Below are 19,549 nucleotides of genomic sequence, written 5' to 3'. Positions count from 1 at the left end.
GCTGGAGTCACCCAGAGAAGATTCTGGAATACAATGAATTGCAATGAGAAGAACGGAACATTCCAACACGCAACATCTTGATGTAAACTTTCAAGTCTCCCATTACAAAGACAAAACAAAGACGTTGAACATTCTTTTATTAGCGTCAGATATTGATGAAAGCTTCACCTAAAGCAACAGTCAGACCTATACAGATATCCTCTTTGCGCAGGATTCAAGATATGCTCATTACGATAGAAAGAAATACAAATCCAATCCCAACGCTTATTGAATTATACCCTATAGTATAGTACAGAAATGCAAAATAAAGTCTGCAGATAGTAAAATATGTTTCCAATAATACTAAAAATATTTATGAGCATGAAAGACACTAGAGTAAACAATACACTAAATGTACACAAACTGCATCTCAGTTGAGTTTATGTGTCGTGTGTCGTACAGAAGTGGCTGTTGAAAAGCAAACATATGTGAAGCTTTGCTACATACACACACACACACATAAATCATTTGTAGGGTCAAGTCTCCTCTGGCTCAATTGTGTATCAAATTGCAATCTCATTAAATGTTGCAAAACAGAAAGTCGTCATTGCCGCTTGGTGGTGAAAATAGACATGACAAATATGTTGTTGTTGAGCAGCACAGTTTCCAGATTAACGTACAATGTAACTCCCATACCGATAACATTCTACTGACTATTTTACCCTGGTCAACAACGCCTGCCAACAAGACAATCCTAAAATAACAGTGCAACAAATGCAGAAAATGCCCTTAAAGAAAAGTACTACTTGGGTGTTTAAATGGTTTCCTACTGGCCTTTACTTGGTTCAACATTAGAACATAAAATAATCTACTCCATTTCCTTTACAAGTCAATCTTATAATGTGTTACGTTTCATTTATTACCCTCAAACCAAACTTTTTCCATAAATCGGATCTTTCTAGAACATTCATAGCTTTTTCCATATTCCTCTTTAAGTCTAAAGGAATAGTTCAGGATTTTGGCAATGAGGCCCTCTTTGTGCTAAGCTAGTTAGCATTGGCTCGCGAAACTAAAGCTAACTTCCCCCCGACTCCCAGGTGAACTCGTGCCAAAATCCCAAACTATCCCTTTAAGACAGTGCTAAGTCTTCACAGTGAGCTGCCAGATAATGCCACACAGCTAAACCCATTCACAATCACAACCCTTCATTTGGCAAAGAAGTTAAACGCAGGCTTTACAGATATGAAAAGGGAAACAGGACATCGGTGAGGTAGGCGTCAGACACTGAAAGCTCTGGTTGGTCTTGGGTTGCCACTGCAGTCGGTGGGACGTCTCTCTACAGGGTTTCTTAAACTATGGGTCGGGTTCCAAAGTGGGCCCTGGGCATGCAAGAGGTGGGTCGTGAGTTATGAGAATACATCTCTAATCACACACTATTTCGTCTTCATTTGGGTCACTGGTGAACCATTTGGGTCACAGGAGGATGGTCAATTTCTTATTTAGTTCTGGAGCTGAAACCATTGAAAGATCCCCTGCTCTACAGGATTAGAGTACTGCTAAATCCACGTGGGGAAGGAACCTTCATCAAGTCCGTCAGACTAGCTCGACTTCCACAATGTGTAGTCCCATACGTAAAACACTCCCTAAATAAGAACTCTGAAATGCATAGGCTCTGGCCAATGACGCCAACCAAATGTACGAATCCCAGTTTACACGTTAACTCTGGGTTGAGAGACACGACTTTGAACATAGTCAGCATGAAGTAGCATCGTCCCAGGATGAACGTTTGGTGACCTATAGATGGCCTGAGGCTCTGAAAAGAACCAAAAGTCATCACTGTGTATAATGGTAAAGAATCAGTGACCGTCTTTTCAGGAAAATGACCTCCTTGCTGTATCTTGACTACTCTAAAAATGCGATGTAACCAGACAGTGTTGTCACTAGTCCCACCTGACTCATCTACAACTTCAGAACAATCTAGAAAGGTATGCATGCGAGGTCTGAATAAAATGGTATATCGTTTCTCAACCAGTAGTGGTTGGGCATTTTCCCCATTCCATAGGTTTTGATATTCGTCTTTGAAATGGAAAATATGCATCGATTCAGTGCACAGGCATTTACCACAGGACATCCGCAACTACCGTAGGTTGAAGACCATCTAACCATTGATTCATTTTTTTAATGCTGCCATTGTTGTTGCTGCTGTCCCTATTACAATAGAATATGATCCAAATCAAGTGTCAACCTTCCCAAACGTTCCGTCGGGGGGCCTGTAATGTTTGGGGAAGGCCTTGAGCTGCAGACAGTTAAAAGCATACTTGCGACATCCCACGTTCTTCATGGTATTCTCCCGTCTGCAGCCCTCACTGGGAAAAAGGAGGAGGAGGGAGGGCAAGCACAGATAGAGAGGATGACAGCAAAGTGAAGAAAACAAAACAAGGGCTCGTGTTAAAAGACAATGAGAAACCCAAAAACCAACCAACACATTGACGCCACTGTCCAAGAAACATGTGGGCAAAGCTAAAGCGAACGGACGGATTGTCCCGGGGAATATGGGGATGTTGTTGGAGGGAGCGGTACAGAACACTAATACTGTGTACAGAAGACCTGCTTTCTAGATAGAGTTACGAGCACCACAGATAAAGTGAAACAAGAGCAATAGCAAAACGCACAGACTGAAATGTTCTACATTCTAATTTCAATGCAACAGTTCCATTCCAGGGAAAACAAACAGAACTATTCAAATACTCTATAGTGAAGTATACACCTTCTATGATACATTTGGTTTATTGCATGACGATTATTATATAACATTAAAGCTGATTCTTTGGGCTGCTGACTAATTGACTACTATTGCACTTTCCAGAGAGAAGCATTAGAGAGAAGGGGAGAAAAGTCTACTATTACAGAGAGAAGGGGAGAAAAGTCTACTATTTCAGAGAGAAGGGGAGAAAAGTCTACTATTTCAGAGAGAAGGGGAGAAAAGTCTACTATTTCAGAGAGAAGGGGAGAAACGCAAACTATTTCAGAGAGAAAGGGAGAAACGCATACTATTTCAGAGAGAAAGGGAGAAACGCATACTATTTCAGAGAGAAAGGGAGAAACGCATACTATTTCAGAGAGAAAGGGAGAAACGCATACTATTTCAGAGAGAAAGGGAGAAACGCATACTATTTCAGAGAGAAAGGGAGAAACGCATACTATTTCAGAGAGAAAGGGAGAAACGCATACTATTTCAGAGAGAAAGGGAGAAACGCAAACTATTTCAGAGAGAAATGGAGAAACGCAAACTATTTCAGAGAGAAAAGGAGAAACGCATACTATTTCAGAGAGAAAAGGAGAAACGCAAACCATTTCAGAGAGAAAAGGAGAAACGCAAACCATTTCAGAGAGAAAAGGAGAAACGCAAACTATTTCAGAGAGAAAAGGAGAAACGCATACCATTTCAGAGAGAAAAGGAGAAACGCATACCATTTCAGAGAGAAAAGGAGAAACGCATACCATTTCAGAGAGAAAAGGAGAAACGCATACCATTTCAGAGAGAAAAGGAGAAACGCATACCATTTCAGAGAGAAACTCATACCATTTCAGAGAAAGGGAGAAATACAAACTATTTCAGAGAGAAAAGGAGAAACGCATACCATTTCAGAGAGAAAGAGAGAAAGGCAAACTATTTCAGAGAGAAGCAGAGAGAAAGGGAGAAACGCATACCACTTCAGAGAGAAAGGGAGAAAGGATAGTATTTCAGAGCATACTCATAAACGGTTATCCAAGCAACCCTGATATTGGGTTGGAACTTGGCAACGTACCAGACAAGGGTTAATACAAAGATATCTGGAACAGCAACTAGAATTTCTCCCTCTCATTATAAAGTGACACCTGCATGACAATGATGTAATCACATCAAACTTTCCATAAGACTACATATATTTAGCAAACGTGAGCATTTAGACATACAAGCATGAAAATACAATGCAACGCAATATAAATATATTCTCTATAGTCAAAAGCACTAAGGAATTCAAGAGAAACAGAAAAATAAAACTTGAGAATTGAGTCAAGAACTTGGTTTTAGTTGGAATATTCCTGGATTTAGCATCACTATGGTTACAACATGTTTTAACACAGTGGGTTTCTTCACCGGAATTAAATACACCAGCAGAACCAACTGCCACCAGCACATTCTGCAATTCTCTACAACTTTAGAATGGGCTCCTAATTGCATGTATCCCCAGAACGGAGCAATCCAAATCTTTTCATAGGACTTACTGGGTGACAAGCGTCTGTAGCATCATTACCAACCAGCAGGAGGAGCTATTTCACATTTGGTTGAGGCAAACGCCATCCTAACATTGTACATGCTGGGGTTGCGTCTTAAACAGAGCCCTATTTCCTATATAGTACACTACTTTGACCAGGACCTATAGGGCACTACATAGGGAATAGTGTGCCATTTGGGACAGAACTTGGGTGCTGCTCTCATGGAGCACATTTTCCCCGGGCTGTCCCTCGGCCCTCTCCCCGGGCTGTCCCTCGGCCCTCTCCCCGGGCTGTCCCTCGGCCCTCTCCCCGGGCTGTCCCTCGGCCCTCTCCCCGGGCTGTCCCTCGGCCCTCTCCCCTGGCTGTCCCTCGGCCCTCTCCCCGGGCTGTCCCTCGGCCCTCTCCCCTGGCTGTCCCTCGGCCCTCTCCCCTGGCTGTCCCTCGGCCCTCTCCCCTGGCTGTCCCTCGGCCCTCTCCCCTGGCTGTCCCTCGGCCCTCTCCCCTGGCTGTCCCTCGGCCCTCTCCCCTGGCTGACAGTCAGATGGTGTTTTCATGGGACAATAGAGGTAGTTCTACACCGGCATACTTATCAATAGATGATATGATTTTATACATTTCTATTATTTACAATATGGATTTACAAGATTGAAAAAGTAAATACTGTAGAATACTGAGAAATAAATACTGCATGTACGTATTTGTCGATAATGTAAAACAGTAACATTGCACAAAATCAGTAAAAATAATAAACCTCTGAATATTCAAAACCAAACCAATGAACTAACCTAAATACACCATTAAACCCAGCCTAGCTCTCATACCAGTCACACAGGTGAGAGGCCTATAAAAAGCTTGCATAAAGCTCAACCAACAAGGACAAAAGAATCCCTCCAGTTTTCCATTGTGGGGGTCGAGGAGTTGGAAATGAGGGGTGGAGGGGATGTAAGACAAGCGTGACAATCTCACAGAGGAGGATATTTTGGGACGGATGGTCCATTTCTTTAGTAGGTCACTTTAGATTGGATTGAGTGTGGCCGTCTTGGGACGTAACACTGAAGACAGGTATTATACTGATTCAAATGGAGAGAGGCTACGGGGCTGGAAAACGAGAATACCACTAGTCTACATATTAATGAGTGCATATACCATTAGATAAAAATCATGTTTTTATGGGACTAGATAGCAACTACTGTAATGATAATGGTGTGTGGACTCTCTCGGCAGACACCAGGAAGTCCAGAGTGCAAGGCTTGGAAGTAACCCAAAGAGACTGATCTCAAATATCCCTTTCTAGGGCACTTCTCTGTGGAAGCGGGGTGGATTTGGGCTGCTGGGAGATCTGGAAGTAATACTCTGACCTGGAATAAAGATCCAAGACCTGCATCTACCATCTGAGACCTGGCTAAAACATTTGGCACAACAAGCATGGGCTGTGTCTCAAATCATCCCTGGTCAGAGGTAGTGCATCATTTGGTGGTAGGGAGCCATGAGGTTCGCCCATGTACATTCTCTTCATCTTCTCTGTCATTTCCATAGAACTGCAACCCTTATAGGTTCTCAAACAAAGAACTAATTCATATATACAAACTCTATAGTAAATAGGAAACTTGGTAGAGGCATGAAATCTTATATCAACTAAAAAATAAACACTTTGGAAAAACTACACGGCATAATCCAACAAGCCAACAAAGCTCCCCTGAAATATCATACATTCCCAGATTTAGCCAATTCAAATTGCTCCGACCAAGATGAAACTGTGTCAATTGGCAAGACAAGCGAATAACCTTCATTAAGATGACAACGTTGATACAAAAGTGCATTGGTTTAAAGTGAAAGCGGACACAAGTCTCTCCTGCTGTAAGAGTAGGAAGGCCCGAGGAACAACAACAAAATGGCCACCAGATCAAAACAACATCAGCTTGATATTGCATGGCCAAGCCGTCCCTTGGCTTATGCTGTATGCAAACCTTATGGAAGACGTAAACGTCAAGCAAGCCAGAACATTTGCATGACTGAAAATAAGCTCTGTGCAAAACCAAAGGATCCATGGCATCATATTATCATAATAGCATGGTTATAATCATGTCATGAGTTGGGAAGCGCCATTATAAATACTCAAGGACAACTGGGACAAAACTTCCATTAAATTCAGCTAAAACTTCTTACCGGCTAGATTTCACAAAGTTTCTCTCCATACTCTGTTTTTGATTGTTGTAAAACAATGGTTGTTAAACTGAGAAATATGTCAGGACATTGACAGTAACAGTCTCATACTGTACTGCACATAGACCTTTAGACCAGCCTCCTGCGCTGACTGGATTGGTTAGGACAGAGAGCAGGGCGGGAGGAGTGCTGGCTGCCCATTAGGTGGAACAGCTGGCAGTTTAGCCGAGTGACGCACATAAAGTCCAGTCAGGTACACACGGTCTGCCCTCGGCCAATCAGAGTTTTCTCCCGGCTGAGCTCCAGACAGACTGACAGAGTGACTGACTGACTCCCTGTCTTCCTCGACTGACAAACTAACGTTTTGCCTTTCTTCCTGACCGACTGACTGACTGATGGACACACTGGGGGGAACGGGCAGAGAGAAGAGGTGAGTAGAGGTCGAGAGTAGGTGGGGCTGGGTGGCAGAGGGGCTGTGCCTTCAGCTGCAGCGGAGCTTGGCCAGGAAGTAGGCGACGCTGAGGAACAGCCAGACGACCAGCAGGTTGGGGCTGAGGGCCAGCAGGGGCAGGGAGTACAGCAGGCTGGGGTCCAGCCTGAAATCCCGCACAGGCAACAGGCCACTCAGGTTCTTCTGGGTGACCCCCTCCCTGGTCCCAATGCTGCGGAGAGGGGGAGGGAGGGAGGAGAAGCCGGGGCCAAAAAGTACAGGTGGCATGGATGGATGGACGGATGGATAGATAGAGATAGATAGATGGACACGTGCATTGGGACAGGGATGAAGTGGCCAATAAGAGTGGAGGAGATGGTAATACACAATATGAATGATATGTGGTGGCCATGATCAGCCATGGATAACAAAGAGATACCAGTGATGGTGCAGGTGGGGTGTGATAACATTAAGGTTAGGGCCACAGCCAGTGGAATGGAACGTGAAAAGACCCATTCAGCCAGAAAACAAATCCCAAACAAGAAACACCCCAAATTAAAAATGGATAAAAGGAAATCATTCCAAAAAAAAAGGGAAATGTTAGACAAATACATTGTCATAAAAGAGGAAGAGAGAGAGAGAAAGGAGAAAATTAAGAGAAATGTTCTGCATCTTTAGGAAAGAAACAATCAAGAGGTAAGAAGAGAAGACAGTGATGATTCTCCATGTTCATACCACAGACATGGGGGGGGGGGGGGGGGTTGTGCTCCAACCCATTTCATTTCAGTCAAGTCATTGAATTTGGATTCACTTCCTGAATAGCAGGTGGGGGGGGTATGCCAGCCCCAAGCCATGCACTTAAAATTGCCCGTACCAAATAGGAACAGGAAGTGGGCAGGTGAAGAGAGGAGCGAGAGACCATGCAGGGAGCTGCAGGACAGCATGGCATTACTACCCAACAGATCTTTCACATAACCTACTGTACCCTACAGGGCTCCTGTTCTGGGAGTAGTCACATCCTTACACAAGGTTTCTGCTCCTTCTACCCTCCTCCACTTCATCTAGCCCTTCATCTTCTCAGCAAGCAGTGTCAGAGAACAGGGGGATGGGGTTGGAGGAGAGCTGGATAGGGGGATGATGGGGGGGTATGGAAAGCGAGCTCTGTTATCATGGGGGAGCATTCTCCACAAACTGGCTGGACAGACTGGCAAGCAGATGCTGCGTGAGGAACCAATGCTAAATTACAGAGAATTAAAATATAACTTTTATATATTTTATTATTTTTAAATGGGGGAGAGGAGACCTTGTAGTTGGCACTATCCCAGCATATGGAGCAAGAAATATGTGTGTTTCATTTTAGTTCAGGCAGTGGGCTGGACACCTACCTGCGCATGCAGTCGAGGGCCTGGGAGAAGACCTGTGGGGCCATGCCATGTTCGTGCTGTAGGATCAGACACTGCTCCAGGGTGACGGACATGGCCGTGCGGTCCTTAGCACTCTTACAGCTGGTGAAACGCACACCGTTCAGACGACGACAGATCTGGGGAGGAGAGATACCAGGAAATAATAGACAGCAGGCTGCTCACTACAGAATTATTATTCAGGCCTGCTCTGGACCCTCATTAGTAACATCCATACAGAAGGAAATGGACTGGACCCTCATTAGTAACATCCATACAGAAGGAAATGGACTGGACCCTCATTAGTAACATCCATACAGAAGGAAATGGACTAGACCCTCATTAGTAACATCCATACAGAAGGAAATGGACTAGACCCTCATTAGTAACATCCATACAGAAGGAAATGGACTGGACCCTCATTAGTAACATCCATACAGAAGGAAATAGACTGGACCCTCATTAGTAACATCCATACAGAAGGAAATGGACTGGACTCTCATTAGTAACATCCATACAGAAGGAAATGGACTGGACCCTCATTAGTAACATCCATACAGAAGGAAATGGACTGGACTCGAAAGGATCATCTCCAATAATTCATTCATGGCCCTGCAGCGAAAAATGGCCCTACCTCTGCTGCCTGCCACAGGATGTCTACATTCTTGTTCTTCCTGGCGTGGACGTTCTGTCCCAGGAACCTCAGCAGCTCTGGTAGACACGTCTGGGAACGGGACCTGGGCAGGCCTGAGACCAGGAGGGGGGGGGGGGTTATAGGCTACATCTTAACAATATTCTCCATATAGAGCCATTTACTTCATGGTGACTTACAGTCCTCAGGTAGGACCTCCTTGAACTGTTGATAGTAGGAGTTGAGTCTGGCCAGACTCTCTAGGTTAATGATCTCCTGCAGAGACGTGTCTCCAAACCTGTCACAAACAGGAGACATGTCAACAATACAGGGACATCACCACTCTTCATCCCTCCATCATGCCTCCCCCCGCTCACTTCTCTGCCAGCGTCTGCTGTTCGTTGATTCCCACGTTGAAGAGCACCGGCTGGACGCGCAGTAGCATGCCGTTCTGGATCTCCCGCGGCAACGCGTCAAACATGGTCTCCGGTAACGGGATGCGGACGTTGAAGCCGTCCCGGTTGCCAGTGATGACTGGCAGCATGTCGGGGGAGGAGCTGGAGGTTGCCTGGGTCACCTTGAAGGTAACGTTCCGTAGGTCCATGATGCCAACCGACATGTCCTCCAACATGGACAGCTCCTCGCCTGGGAGATGGGAGGTATGTGAGAGAGTGAACAATCATTAAACAGAGAGAGAGAGAATGAGAGAGGAGAGTGTACTTTACCGTAGGTGCTGAGCAGAGACTCAAACTGGGCCAGCAGGCCGATGGTGTAGAGCTGCCTCAGGAAGCCATCGTCACGGAGACAGTTCCTCAGCTTGATGATGAAGCCACAGATGAGGGCAGTGAGCTGGAGACAGACATTAACACGGAGTATACAAAACATTAGGAACACCTGCTCTTTCCATGACACTGGCCAGGTGAAAACTATGATTCTTTATTGATGTCACTTGTTAAATCCTCATTAATCAGTGTAGATAAAGGTGAGGAGACAGTTTAAAGAAGGATTTTTAAGCATTGGGACATGGATTGTGTATGTGTGCCATTCAGAGGGTGGATGGGCGAGACAAAACACTGAAGTGCCTTTGAACGGGGTAAGGTAGTAGGTGTCAGGCATATCGGTTTGAGTGTGTCAAGAACTGCAACGCTGCTGGGTTTTTCACGCTCAACAGTGTTTTTCAAGAATGGTCCACCACCCAGAGGACATCCAGCCAACTTGACAACTGTGGGAAGTGTTGGAGTCAACATGGGCCAGCATCCCTGTGGAACGCTTTCGAACACCTTGTAGTCCATGCCCTGAAGAATTGAGACTTATGAGGGCAAAGGGGGGGGGGGGCGCAACTCAATATTAGGAATTGTTCCTAATTTTGGTATACTCAGTTATTAACAATCAACATTCATTTCAACGTCACATACATTATTTATTCACACACATTCTACCTCACTGCTTGTGTGTCTGTCTGTATGCGCACATGTGTGTTTGCTAATGGGTGCACATGCATCTGCGTGTGTGCGCACGTCAGTATGTGTGGATGTGTCCTGTGCTGACCGTCTGGCAGAAGACCACGTCTCGTCTGTACTGCAGGGAGAGGTCCATGGCGATGGTAGGAGCACTGTCCTGCATCAACAGGAACACCATGGAGCTCTTAGCCTTGTCACTCATCATAGCCACACACTCTGTCAGCGTGGTGAGGAGAGGGTACAGGGCCTCGCTCCACTCCCCTGGGCCAGACACACAGTAACAAAAACAGTAACACACACACACACTATGCACTCTTCTGCATTGAAAGAATCCTGAGAGACCCTTAAACTGCTGCTGCAACTCCTTCATAGAATGTGAGACAATAACATGTGACAACACATTGGCCTTTAAGTCCTTCATCTCTGATAAGGTACTAGAAACAGAGGTCATACAGACGGTGTGATATATAGAGCTAGACGAAGCAGTGGCACTGAGCTGGGCTGCAGTTAGAAGCAGTCAGAGAGACAGGGGGACAGAAGCTGGGGAGAGGACAGAGCTCTTACCTGGGAAAGCCTCCTCGCCACTGGGGCTGCCATCTGGAAGGAGTGGAGGTGCCACATGCATAGTTAGGGAGCACCACCAGTAACATGGCAGACAGCACACAGTACAGTAAGCACATAATAAGCTAGATGGCTACAGTACGTAGGCTGAGCTGGCACATAGGAGGCCACAGCAACGGGACTTTGGCTGGCCTCCAGAATACAACAAGCACTGACAGACCTACCTAACAGAGAAAAATTAACCATTCACACACAGGAAATGTACATCTTTGGAATGTTTAAGAACAAAAGACTGCACAAAAACAATGTAGACCAATTCTAATAGGTTGAGATATGATGAATATGATAGCAGTATGATGAGAGGACAAATGTGCATGACAAAGCAAAAAAAGCAAGTGAAGTGAAGTAGGAAAGGAAAGAAACCTACATGGGGTTTTGTCAGGGCTGGATGGGCATGCATGAGTCAGATTCAGGGTGAGAGCAGGCAGGAGGGAGGATGATGATGGTGAGGAAGGTAGTGATGATGAAGGCTCCTCCTGGGTCATGCAGTCGGGGTTGATCCAGAACGCCCTGGTACTCTGGTTACCTTTCTTACTGCTGCCGCCCTGCTGGTGGCCTGGGGTAGTGTCCCCCTGGCTGCTGTTGCCAGGCAGACGGTCCTTCTGAAGGAGTTTGTCCACCCGCTTGATGATACACTCCAGACTCTTGTCTACATTTACCCACACCTTCTCCTGGGAGGAGGGAATGAAGAGGGGAGGAGGAACACAAAAGAGAAGTGAAGTGTAGGGGAAGGGAGACAAGGGTGGAAGAGAGGGGAAGGGAGGAGACAAGAGAAGAGAATAAACAAAAGCCAATCAAATGTAGTGTTCCAGTCTAGACATCTGATGGACCAACAAACCAAACAAAAACACAACAAATCCCCCAGTAAACACACTGCTTTCTTCCTTACATACTGGAACTGGATTTTAGTGCTCCTAAACCATGAAGGCTAAACTGGAGTTGACCTGTGAAACCCTGAGCCCTGGTGACCCCTTGCCTTACCCACTCCTCCTCGTGCCAGTCGACGTGCAGCGAGGACCGGCTGTTGCATCCGCTCCACTTGGCCAGCAGTGTGTCCTGGTCGTTGCGCAGGACTACTTGATCGGTGGCGTCGGCGGAGGGTGACGCCTTGGAGGCGATGTACTCAGGACGTGCCGCGTTCAGCGCCTGGATGGCCGAGGCCAGCAGTTTGCAGTCGCACTCAGTCACCAGCTGGCGAGTCTGAGGGTAAAGGTCATACGAACCACACAGCGGGAATTGAGCCAAGGCCAGGGGCCAGGGGCTCTCCTTCCCCAACAGACCTGGTACCAGGCCAGGGGCTCTCCTTCCCCAACAGACCTGGTACCAGGCCAGGGGCTCTCCTTCCCCAACAGACCTGGTACCAGGCCAGGGGCTCTCCTTCCCCAACAGACCTGGTACCAGGCCAGGGGCTCTCCTTCCCCAACAGACCTGGTACCAGGCCAGGGGCTCTCCTTCACCAACAGACCTGGTACCAGGCCAGGGGCTCTCCTTCACTCACCTTATCAGCCAGGATGGCAAGGGTCCTCTCCAGACCGTTGGCAGAGCGGTCCTTGGCAGCGCGGGACAGCCTCTCAGCATAGTAGCTGACCTGGGTCTTCAGGGTGTTGATGTGGGAGATGATCTCCTTGGCCCGAACAATGTCCTGGGGGATGTACACTATAGACTGACAGCTGGACAGGGCACTGCTGCAGGGACGGACAGGGTGGGGTGTTAAGAGAACACAGTGAGTTACAGTACTCACAGAAGTCACAGCAGAGATTCACAGACCCTAGAGTCACAGACAGAGACCGTAGTCACAGTCACAGTAGTAGTCACAGTCACAGTAGTAGTCACAGTCACAGACACAGTAGTAGTCACAGAGACAGTAGTAGTCACAGACAGTAGTAGTCACAGTCACAGAGAGTAGTCACAGTCACAGACACAGTAGTCACAGACACAGTAGTCACAGTCACAGTAGTCACAGACACACAGTAGTCACAGTCACAGAGACAGTAGTCACAGACACAGAGACAGTAGTCACAGACACAGTAGTCACAGACACAGAGACAGTAGTCACAGACACACAGTAGTAGTAGTCAGAGACAGTAGTAGTCACAGAGACAGTCACAGACACAGAGACAGTAGTCACAGAGACAGTAGTAGTCACAGACAGCAGTAGTCACAGACACAGTAGTAACAGATACGGTAGTAGTCACAGTCACAGTAGTCACAGTCACAGTAGTAACAGTCACAGTAGTAACAGTCACAGTAGTAACAGTCACAGTAGTCACAGACACAGACAGTAGTCACAGACACAGTAGTAGTCACAGACACAGTCACAGACACAGAGACAGTAGTCACAGACACAGAGACAGTAGTCACAGACACAGAGACAGTAGACACAGACACAGACACAGTAGTCACAGACACAGTAGTCACAGACACAGAGACAGTAGTCACAGACACAGAGACAGTAGTCACAGACACAGACACAGTAGTCACAGACACAGAGTCACAGACACAGTAGTCACAGACACAGTAGTCACAGACACAGTAGTCACAGACACAGTAGTCACAGACACAGAGACAGTAGTAGTCACAGACACAGTAGTCACAGTCACAGTAGTAGTCACAGACAGAGACAGTAGTAGTCAGACACAGTAGTCACAGTCACAGTAGTAGTCACAGTCACAGACACAGTAGTAGTCACAGTCACAGACACAGTAGTCACAGACACAGTCACAGTAGTCAGACACAGAGACAGTAGTCACAGACACAGAGACAGTAGTCACAGTCACAGAGACAGTAGTCACAGACACAGAGACAGTAGTCACAGGACAGTAGTCAGACAGTAGTCCCAGACACAGTAGTCACAGACACAGAGACAGTAGTCCCAGACACAGAGACAGTAGTCCCAGACACAGAGACAGTAGTCCCAGACACAGAGACAGTAGTCCCAGACACAGAGACAGTAGTCCCAGACACAGAGACAGTAGTCCCAGACACAGAGACAGTAGTCACAGACACAGACACAGTAGTCACAGACACAGAGACAGTAGTCACAGACCACAGAGACAGTAGTCCCAGACACAGTCACAGTAGTCCCAGTAGTCCCAGACACAGAGACAGTAGTCCCAGACACAGAGACAGTAGTCCCAGACACAGAGACAGTAGTCCCAGACACAGAGACAGTAGTCCCAGACACAGAGACAGTAGTCACAGTCACAGACACAGTAGTCACAGACACAGTAGTCACAGTCACAGACACAGACACAGTAGTCACAGACACAGTAGTCCCAGACACAGACACAGTAGTCCCAGACACAGAGACAGTAGTCCCAGACACAGAGACAGTAGTCCCAGACACAGAGACAGTAGTCCCAGACACAGAGACAGTAGTAGTCACAGTCAGACACAGTAGTAGTCACAGTAGTCCCAGACACAGAGATAGTAGTCCCAGACACAGAGACAGTAGTCCCAGACACAGAGACAGTAGTCACAGACACAGAGACAGTAGTCACAGTCACAGAGACAGTAGTCACAGACACAGAGACAGTAGTCACAGAGACAGTAGTCACAGACACAGTAGACAGTAGTCCCAGACACAGAGACAGTAGTCACAGTAGTCCCAGACACAGAGACAGTAGTCACAGACACAGACACAGCAGTCACAGACACAGACACAGCAGTCACAGACACAGTAGTCACAGACACAGACACAGTAGTCACAGACACAGTAGTCACAGACACAGTAGTGACAGACACAGTAGTAGTCACAGTCAGACACAGTAGTAGTCACAGTCAGACACAGTAGTAGTCACAGTCAGACACAGTAGTAGTCACAGACACAGAGACAGTAGTCACAGACACAGAGACAGTCAGACACAGTAGTAGTCACAGTCAGACACAGTAGTAGTCACAGTCAGACACAGTAGTAGTCACAGTCAGACACAGTAGTAGTCACAGTCACAGACACAGAGACAGTAGTCACAGTCACAGAGACAGTAGTAGTCACAGTCACAGAGACAGTAGTCACAGTCACAGAGACAGTAGTCACAGTCACAGAGACAGTAGTCAGTCACAGAGACAGTAGTCACAGTCACAGAGACAGTAGTCACAGACACAGAGACAGTAGTCACAGACACAGAGACAGTAGTCACAGACACAGAGACAGTACAGACACAGACAGTCACAGACACAGCAGTCACAGACACATCAGTCACAGACACAGCAGTCACAGACACAGACACAGCAGTCACAGACACAGAGACAGCAGTCACAGACACAGAGACAGCAGTCACAGACACAGAGACAGCAGTCACAGACACAGACACAGCAGTCACAGACACAGAGACAGTAGTCACAGACACAGAGACACAGACACAGAGACAGTAGCCACAGACACAGAGACAGTAGTCACAGACACAGACACAGACACAGCAGTCACAGACACAGTAGTCACAGACACAATAGTCACAGACACAATAGTCACAGACACAATAGTCACAGACACAATAGTCACAGACACAATAGTCACAGACACAGTAGTCACAGACACAGTCACAGACACAGTAGTAGTCACAGAGACAGTAGTCACAGTCACAGTCACAGAGACAGTAGTCACAGTCACAGAGACAGTAGTCACAGTCACAGAGACAGCAGTCACAGAGACAGTCACAGACACAGAGACAGCAGTCACAGTCACAGAGACACAGTCAGACACAGAGACACAGTCACAGTCACAGACACCGTAGTCACAGTCACAGAGACAGTAGTCACAGTCACAGAGACAGTAGTCACAGTCACAGAGACAGTAGTCACAGTCACAGAGACAGTAGTCCCAGTCACAGAGACAGTAGTCACAGTCACAGAGACAGTAGTCACAGTCACAGAGACAGTAGTCCACAGTCACAGAGACAGTAGTCCCAGTCACAGAGACAGTAGTCACAGTCACAGAGACAGTAGTCACAGTCACAGAGACAGTAGTCACAGTCACAGAGACAGTAGTCACAGACACAGTAGTCACAGTCACAGAGACAGTAGTCACAGACACAGAGACAGTAGTCACAGACACAGTAGTCACAGAGACGTAGACAGTAGTCACAGACACAGTAGTCACAGAGACAGTAGACAGTCACAGACACAGTAGTCACCGAGACAGTAGACAGTAGTCACAGACACAGTAGTCACCGACAGTAGACAGTCACACAGTAGTCACCGACAGTAGACAGACAGAGACAGTAGACGCAGATGTGTAGACAAAGATGGTAAGAGCACACACAGGAACTTGAGACGGAATGTACACTGCATTCTGGGAACTGAAGGAGATTGTATTTCTGCAACATTCTCTCACACTGCTTGACAGATTACACACCTGGCTGCATACAATACATATCTGAACAATTAAACTCTGCTAGAATATTCTACTCTGCAGGTCTGGGACTGAGGTGAGCATCCATATCTGCATGCACAAGCCTGTTCCTCACCTGGAACACAGACAACACTATCTAGACATAGAACCACAGATGTTCAGAGTGAGGCAGACTGTTGAAGATGTAGAATGTACAATGCTATTGTTATGGATCTGTCGGTCTCTGTAGTTCTATGCCTCAAACCCCATAGCAAGCGCTCTACTGAAGATCACCCTCTGTCGATATACAGTAGCTTACGATGGTACTCACAGGCAGCCATTGTGGATTCACACTTACAGTGGTGAAACACAGGTAGGTGACTGAGTGACTCACAGCCTTACAGCTAAAACAACAAACTCAGTGACGGCAAACAGACAATTATTTCCGTGCAGAAAGAACCAAACAAACAGTGGGGAGGATAAAATGACTAAAGAACAGAATCAGAGAACATAGGAACTCACCATTCTTCCTCATAAACGCTGATTAGAAAATAAAGATGCAATTGGAAAAAATTAAAAAGCCAGAAAACTGAAAATCGTCTTTGAAATATAATTAAGGGGAAATGCCAAGGCTAAAAGCAGCATAGCATGTAGTGTATAATGAGAAAACAGACAGGAAGTCGGCCGTCAAAATGCGGATCATGCAGTAGCACAAGAACAAGGGATAAACAGACGTACATGGATTTGATAAATGAAGCATTGCATTTGACAGTATGTTGTGGGGTATCCTTCATTAACCACATACATAATATAATTCTCAGGATGTGATTCTCAACTGTATAATGACGTTAATGTTTAGACAAAAGCAGTGGTTTGTGTTTAATGCAGGTATTCATTCAGCCTAATGGTTAAAACCTTTTAAAAGACCGTAAACATGTTTCGATGCAGTCCAACGTTCCAATACCATTTTAAAAGGGGATGGGGAGAGATACAAGGGTGTTTCTCTACCAAACACACACTTCGGATTCACTTGATTAGAAACGTGTCCGTTAAAAACGAGACTTAAAAAGCCAAGTCCAAACACAGCCAGATAGTCTGTCAGTAGGGTTGTTAGCTGAAAAAAATGTGTTGCATTGGCAGCAAGAAGGACACACCTAATACAAAGGTCTAACCAAGGTTCTACCCCGGTTCCACCTCTTTGTGAGGTTCTGTACTCACTGTTTCTTGGCCTCCTCGAACTTGGTGATTTGCTTGCGCAGGCCGCTGTTCTTGAAGCCCTGGTAGTGGGCGGCGGGAGCCCCGATAGTCACCACGTCATACGTGTGGTCTGGGGGGAACATAACTATTAAGGCCAAAGTGGAGAGCTGCATGAACATCCAGGGGGGAACAGGGTATGGGGCTCAGCTCACCAAAGCCAGACTCATCCTGCACCCTCATCCTCTGGACATGAAGGTTGGTGGGTATGAACTCCAGCTTCCTCTCTGCCTTCAGGTTACTGGCCTTGAACGACGGACCTGGAGGAAGGACCAGTCAAAAGAGAGGGGTGGAATAGACAGAGTGGGACTCTCATGTTAAACCACAACAAACCACGTTAAACATAGTTATCTGAGGCTGAAATAAGTTAGTGTGTTACGTGTGTGTGTGTGTGTGTGTACTGTACCAACCCTTGTAGTTGGTGAGGTCAGAGAGAGTCTCCTGGTACGCGAGGATGATGTTCTGGTACTGAGTGACTATCTGTCGTCGTAGGTTCTCCCAGCATGGTGACAACTCCCCCAGCTCCTCCAGCTCACAAACCCTGAAAACACGTCAAACACACACACTTTGGCAACTTAGGCATTAAATGAGATTTTGTTAATGCACACTCAATTAACAAATCCCTGGACACGGTCACAAATGTGCATGTCGGTGTGTGTATATGTCTCTGTGTGTGTGACAATGTGTAGTAGTGTACCTGACAGCGTCCTCCTCCAGCAGTAGTTTGACATACTGTCTGGGGATGTTGAGAGACAACACACTTTCAGCCATCTGTTCTAGCACCCGCAGGTGGTGACCGTCCGTGGTGGGGAAACGGTACATTCTGGACATGGTGCCTCCAAACACTGAGAGACACACACACACGGAACATGCTCAACATCATCTAACACAATCTCTGAATAATTTATTTTGCTCCACGGGTCAAGTAATAAATGATAAAGGTCATATTTAGTCTCTGTGATGATTTAAAGTGTAAGAGGAGCATGTGAAAAAGTATTTCCTTCCCAGAGGACAATAAGCCATTCCACTGTATACGGGGCGGCAGGGTAGCCTAGTGGTTAGAGCGTTGGACTAGTGACCGGAAGGTTGCAAGTTCAAACCCCCGAGCTGACAATGTACAAATCTGTCGTTCTGCCCCTGAACAGGCAGTTAACCCACTGTTCCTAGGCCGTCATTGAAAATAAGAATTTGTTCTTAACTGACTTGCCTGGTTAAATAAAGCTAAAATAAATAAATAAATAAAAAATGTCTGTCCAGACACACACACATCTGAGAGTGGTGACTAAGAAAAGCAACAATCTCTCACTGAGCGTACGGGTAATGACATTTCTCAGTGAAACCTGCTAACATCCAGCCATGAGGGGCGGATCGGATGGATGTCCAATCAAATCATTTAGAGTCGCATAAATCATTTTTTAGAACAGACAATGACATTAGGTGAAATGTTACGGAAGACGAACACCGAACTGCAGTCGTCTCAGGTGACACTTATGAAATATTGGCGCCTGCTGACAAAGCGTCTCAGTGGGGAGACAGGCTCTTCTAGTGGGCTTTGGTAGAGGTGGTGCCAGTGGGCAGAGATAATGGGACAGACCCAGCTGTCCCTCCTACCTGATGTCAGCAGGGTGTCTTTGCATAAAGATGCATATTTGGCTCTGACACCCATGGATTCTGTCAGGCTCTCGTCCACTGGAAGCACGGTCTGTGGCACACAGGGATAGAAGAGTCACACACACACACACACACACACACACACACACACACACACACACACACACACACACACACACACACACACACACACACACACACGGTCTCGCAGGTCACCGCGTCTGACATTTGGTGTCAGCGGTAGGGATCCGGCGAGAGTCTCGGAAGCTCACCCTGCCGTTGATGGCGTCTGGTAACCTGGCAACAGGCAGAGTCCTCTGATCCCTCTTCTCCTCTATCTGCCAGGCAATGATGGTGATGTTCCCCACGTGCTTGTTCTCTGCAGATCTGTTCATCAGTAACACACACCAG

General features: G+C 46.6%; 1 protein-coding gene across 18 annotated transcripts in view; it reads right to left on the bottom strand.

The window, feature by feature from the left end:
• Window positions 1-120: 120 nt before the first annotated feature.
• Window positions 121-19,549, bottom strand: part of LOC124010484 (inositol polyphosphate-4-phosphatase type I A-like) — a 45,429-nt gene continuing 26,000 nt past the window's right edge. For 2 of the 18 annotated variants that reach the window (XM_046322949.1, XM_046322951.1), the window contains exons 7-24: window positions 19,411-19,525; window positions 19,139-19,229; window positions 18,225-18,372; window positions 17,938-18,068; window positions 17,683-17,787; window positions 17,492-17,600; window positions 16,796-16,813; window positions 12,443-12,629; window positions 11,926-12,144; window positions 11,312-11,615; window positions 10,888-10,920; window positions 10,412-10,584; window positions 9,589-9,712; window positions 9,241-9,508; window positions 9,064-9,161; window positions 8,867-8,979; window positions 8,218-8,372; window positions 4,709-7,064 (exon numbers count right to left, since the gene is read on the bottom strand). In XM_046322949.1, coding sequence (XP_046178905.1) covers window positions 6,884-7,064; window positions 8,218-8,372; window positions 8,867-8,979; window positions 9,064-9,161; window positions 9,241-9,508; window positions 9,589-9,712; window positions 10,412-10,584; window positions 10,888-10,920; window positions 11,312-11,615; window positions 11,926-12,144; window positions 12,443-12,629; window positions 16,796-16,813; window positions 17,492-17,600; window positions 17,683-17,787; window positions 17,938-18,068; window positions 18,225-18,372; window positions 19,139-19,229; window positions 19,411-19,525 — 2,572 coding nt within the window. In that variant the 3' untranslated portion in view covers window positions 4,709-6,883. Of the gene's footprint in view, window positions 2,346-4,707; window positions 7,065-8,217; window positions 8,373-8,866; window positions 8,980-9,063; window positions 9,162-9,240; window positions 9,509-9,588; window positions 9,713-10,411; window positions 10,585-10,887; window positions 10,921-11,311; window positions 11,616-11,925; window positions 12,145-12,442; window positions 12,630-16,795; window positions 16,814-17,491; window positions 17,601-17,682; window positions 17,788-17,937; window positions 18,069-18,224; window positions 18,373-19,138; window positions 19,230-19,410; window positions 19,526-19,549 lie in introns of those variants that run through there. The other 16 variants (XM_046322957.1, XM_046322963.1, XM_046322964.1 and 13 more) reach the window with 16 other exon arrangements.

Source organism: Oncorhynchus gorbuscha, linkage group LG23 (assembly GCF_021184085.1).
Source record: "Oncorhynchus gorbuscha isolate QuinsamMale2020 ecotype Even-year linkage group LG23, OgorEven_v1.0, whole genome shotgun sequence".
NCBI classification, from domain to species: domain Eukaryota; kingdom Metazoa; phylum Chordata; class Actinopteri; order Salmoniformes; family Salmonidae; genus Oncorhynchus; species Oncorhynchus gorbuscha.
The sequence above is the reverse complement of the archived record's forward strand: the minus strand, read 5'-3'. Positions and strand labels throughout refer to the sequence as shown.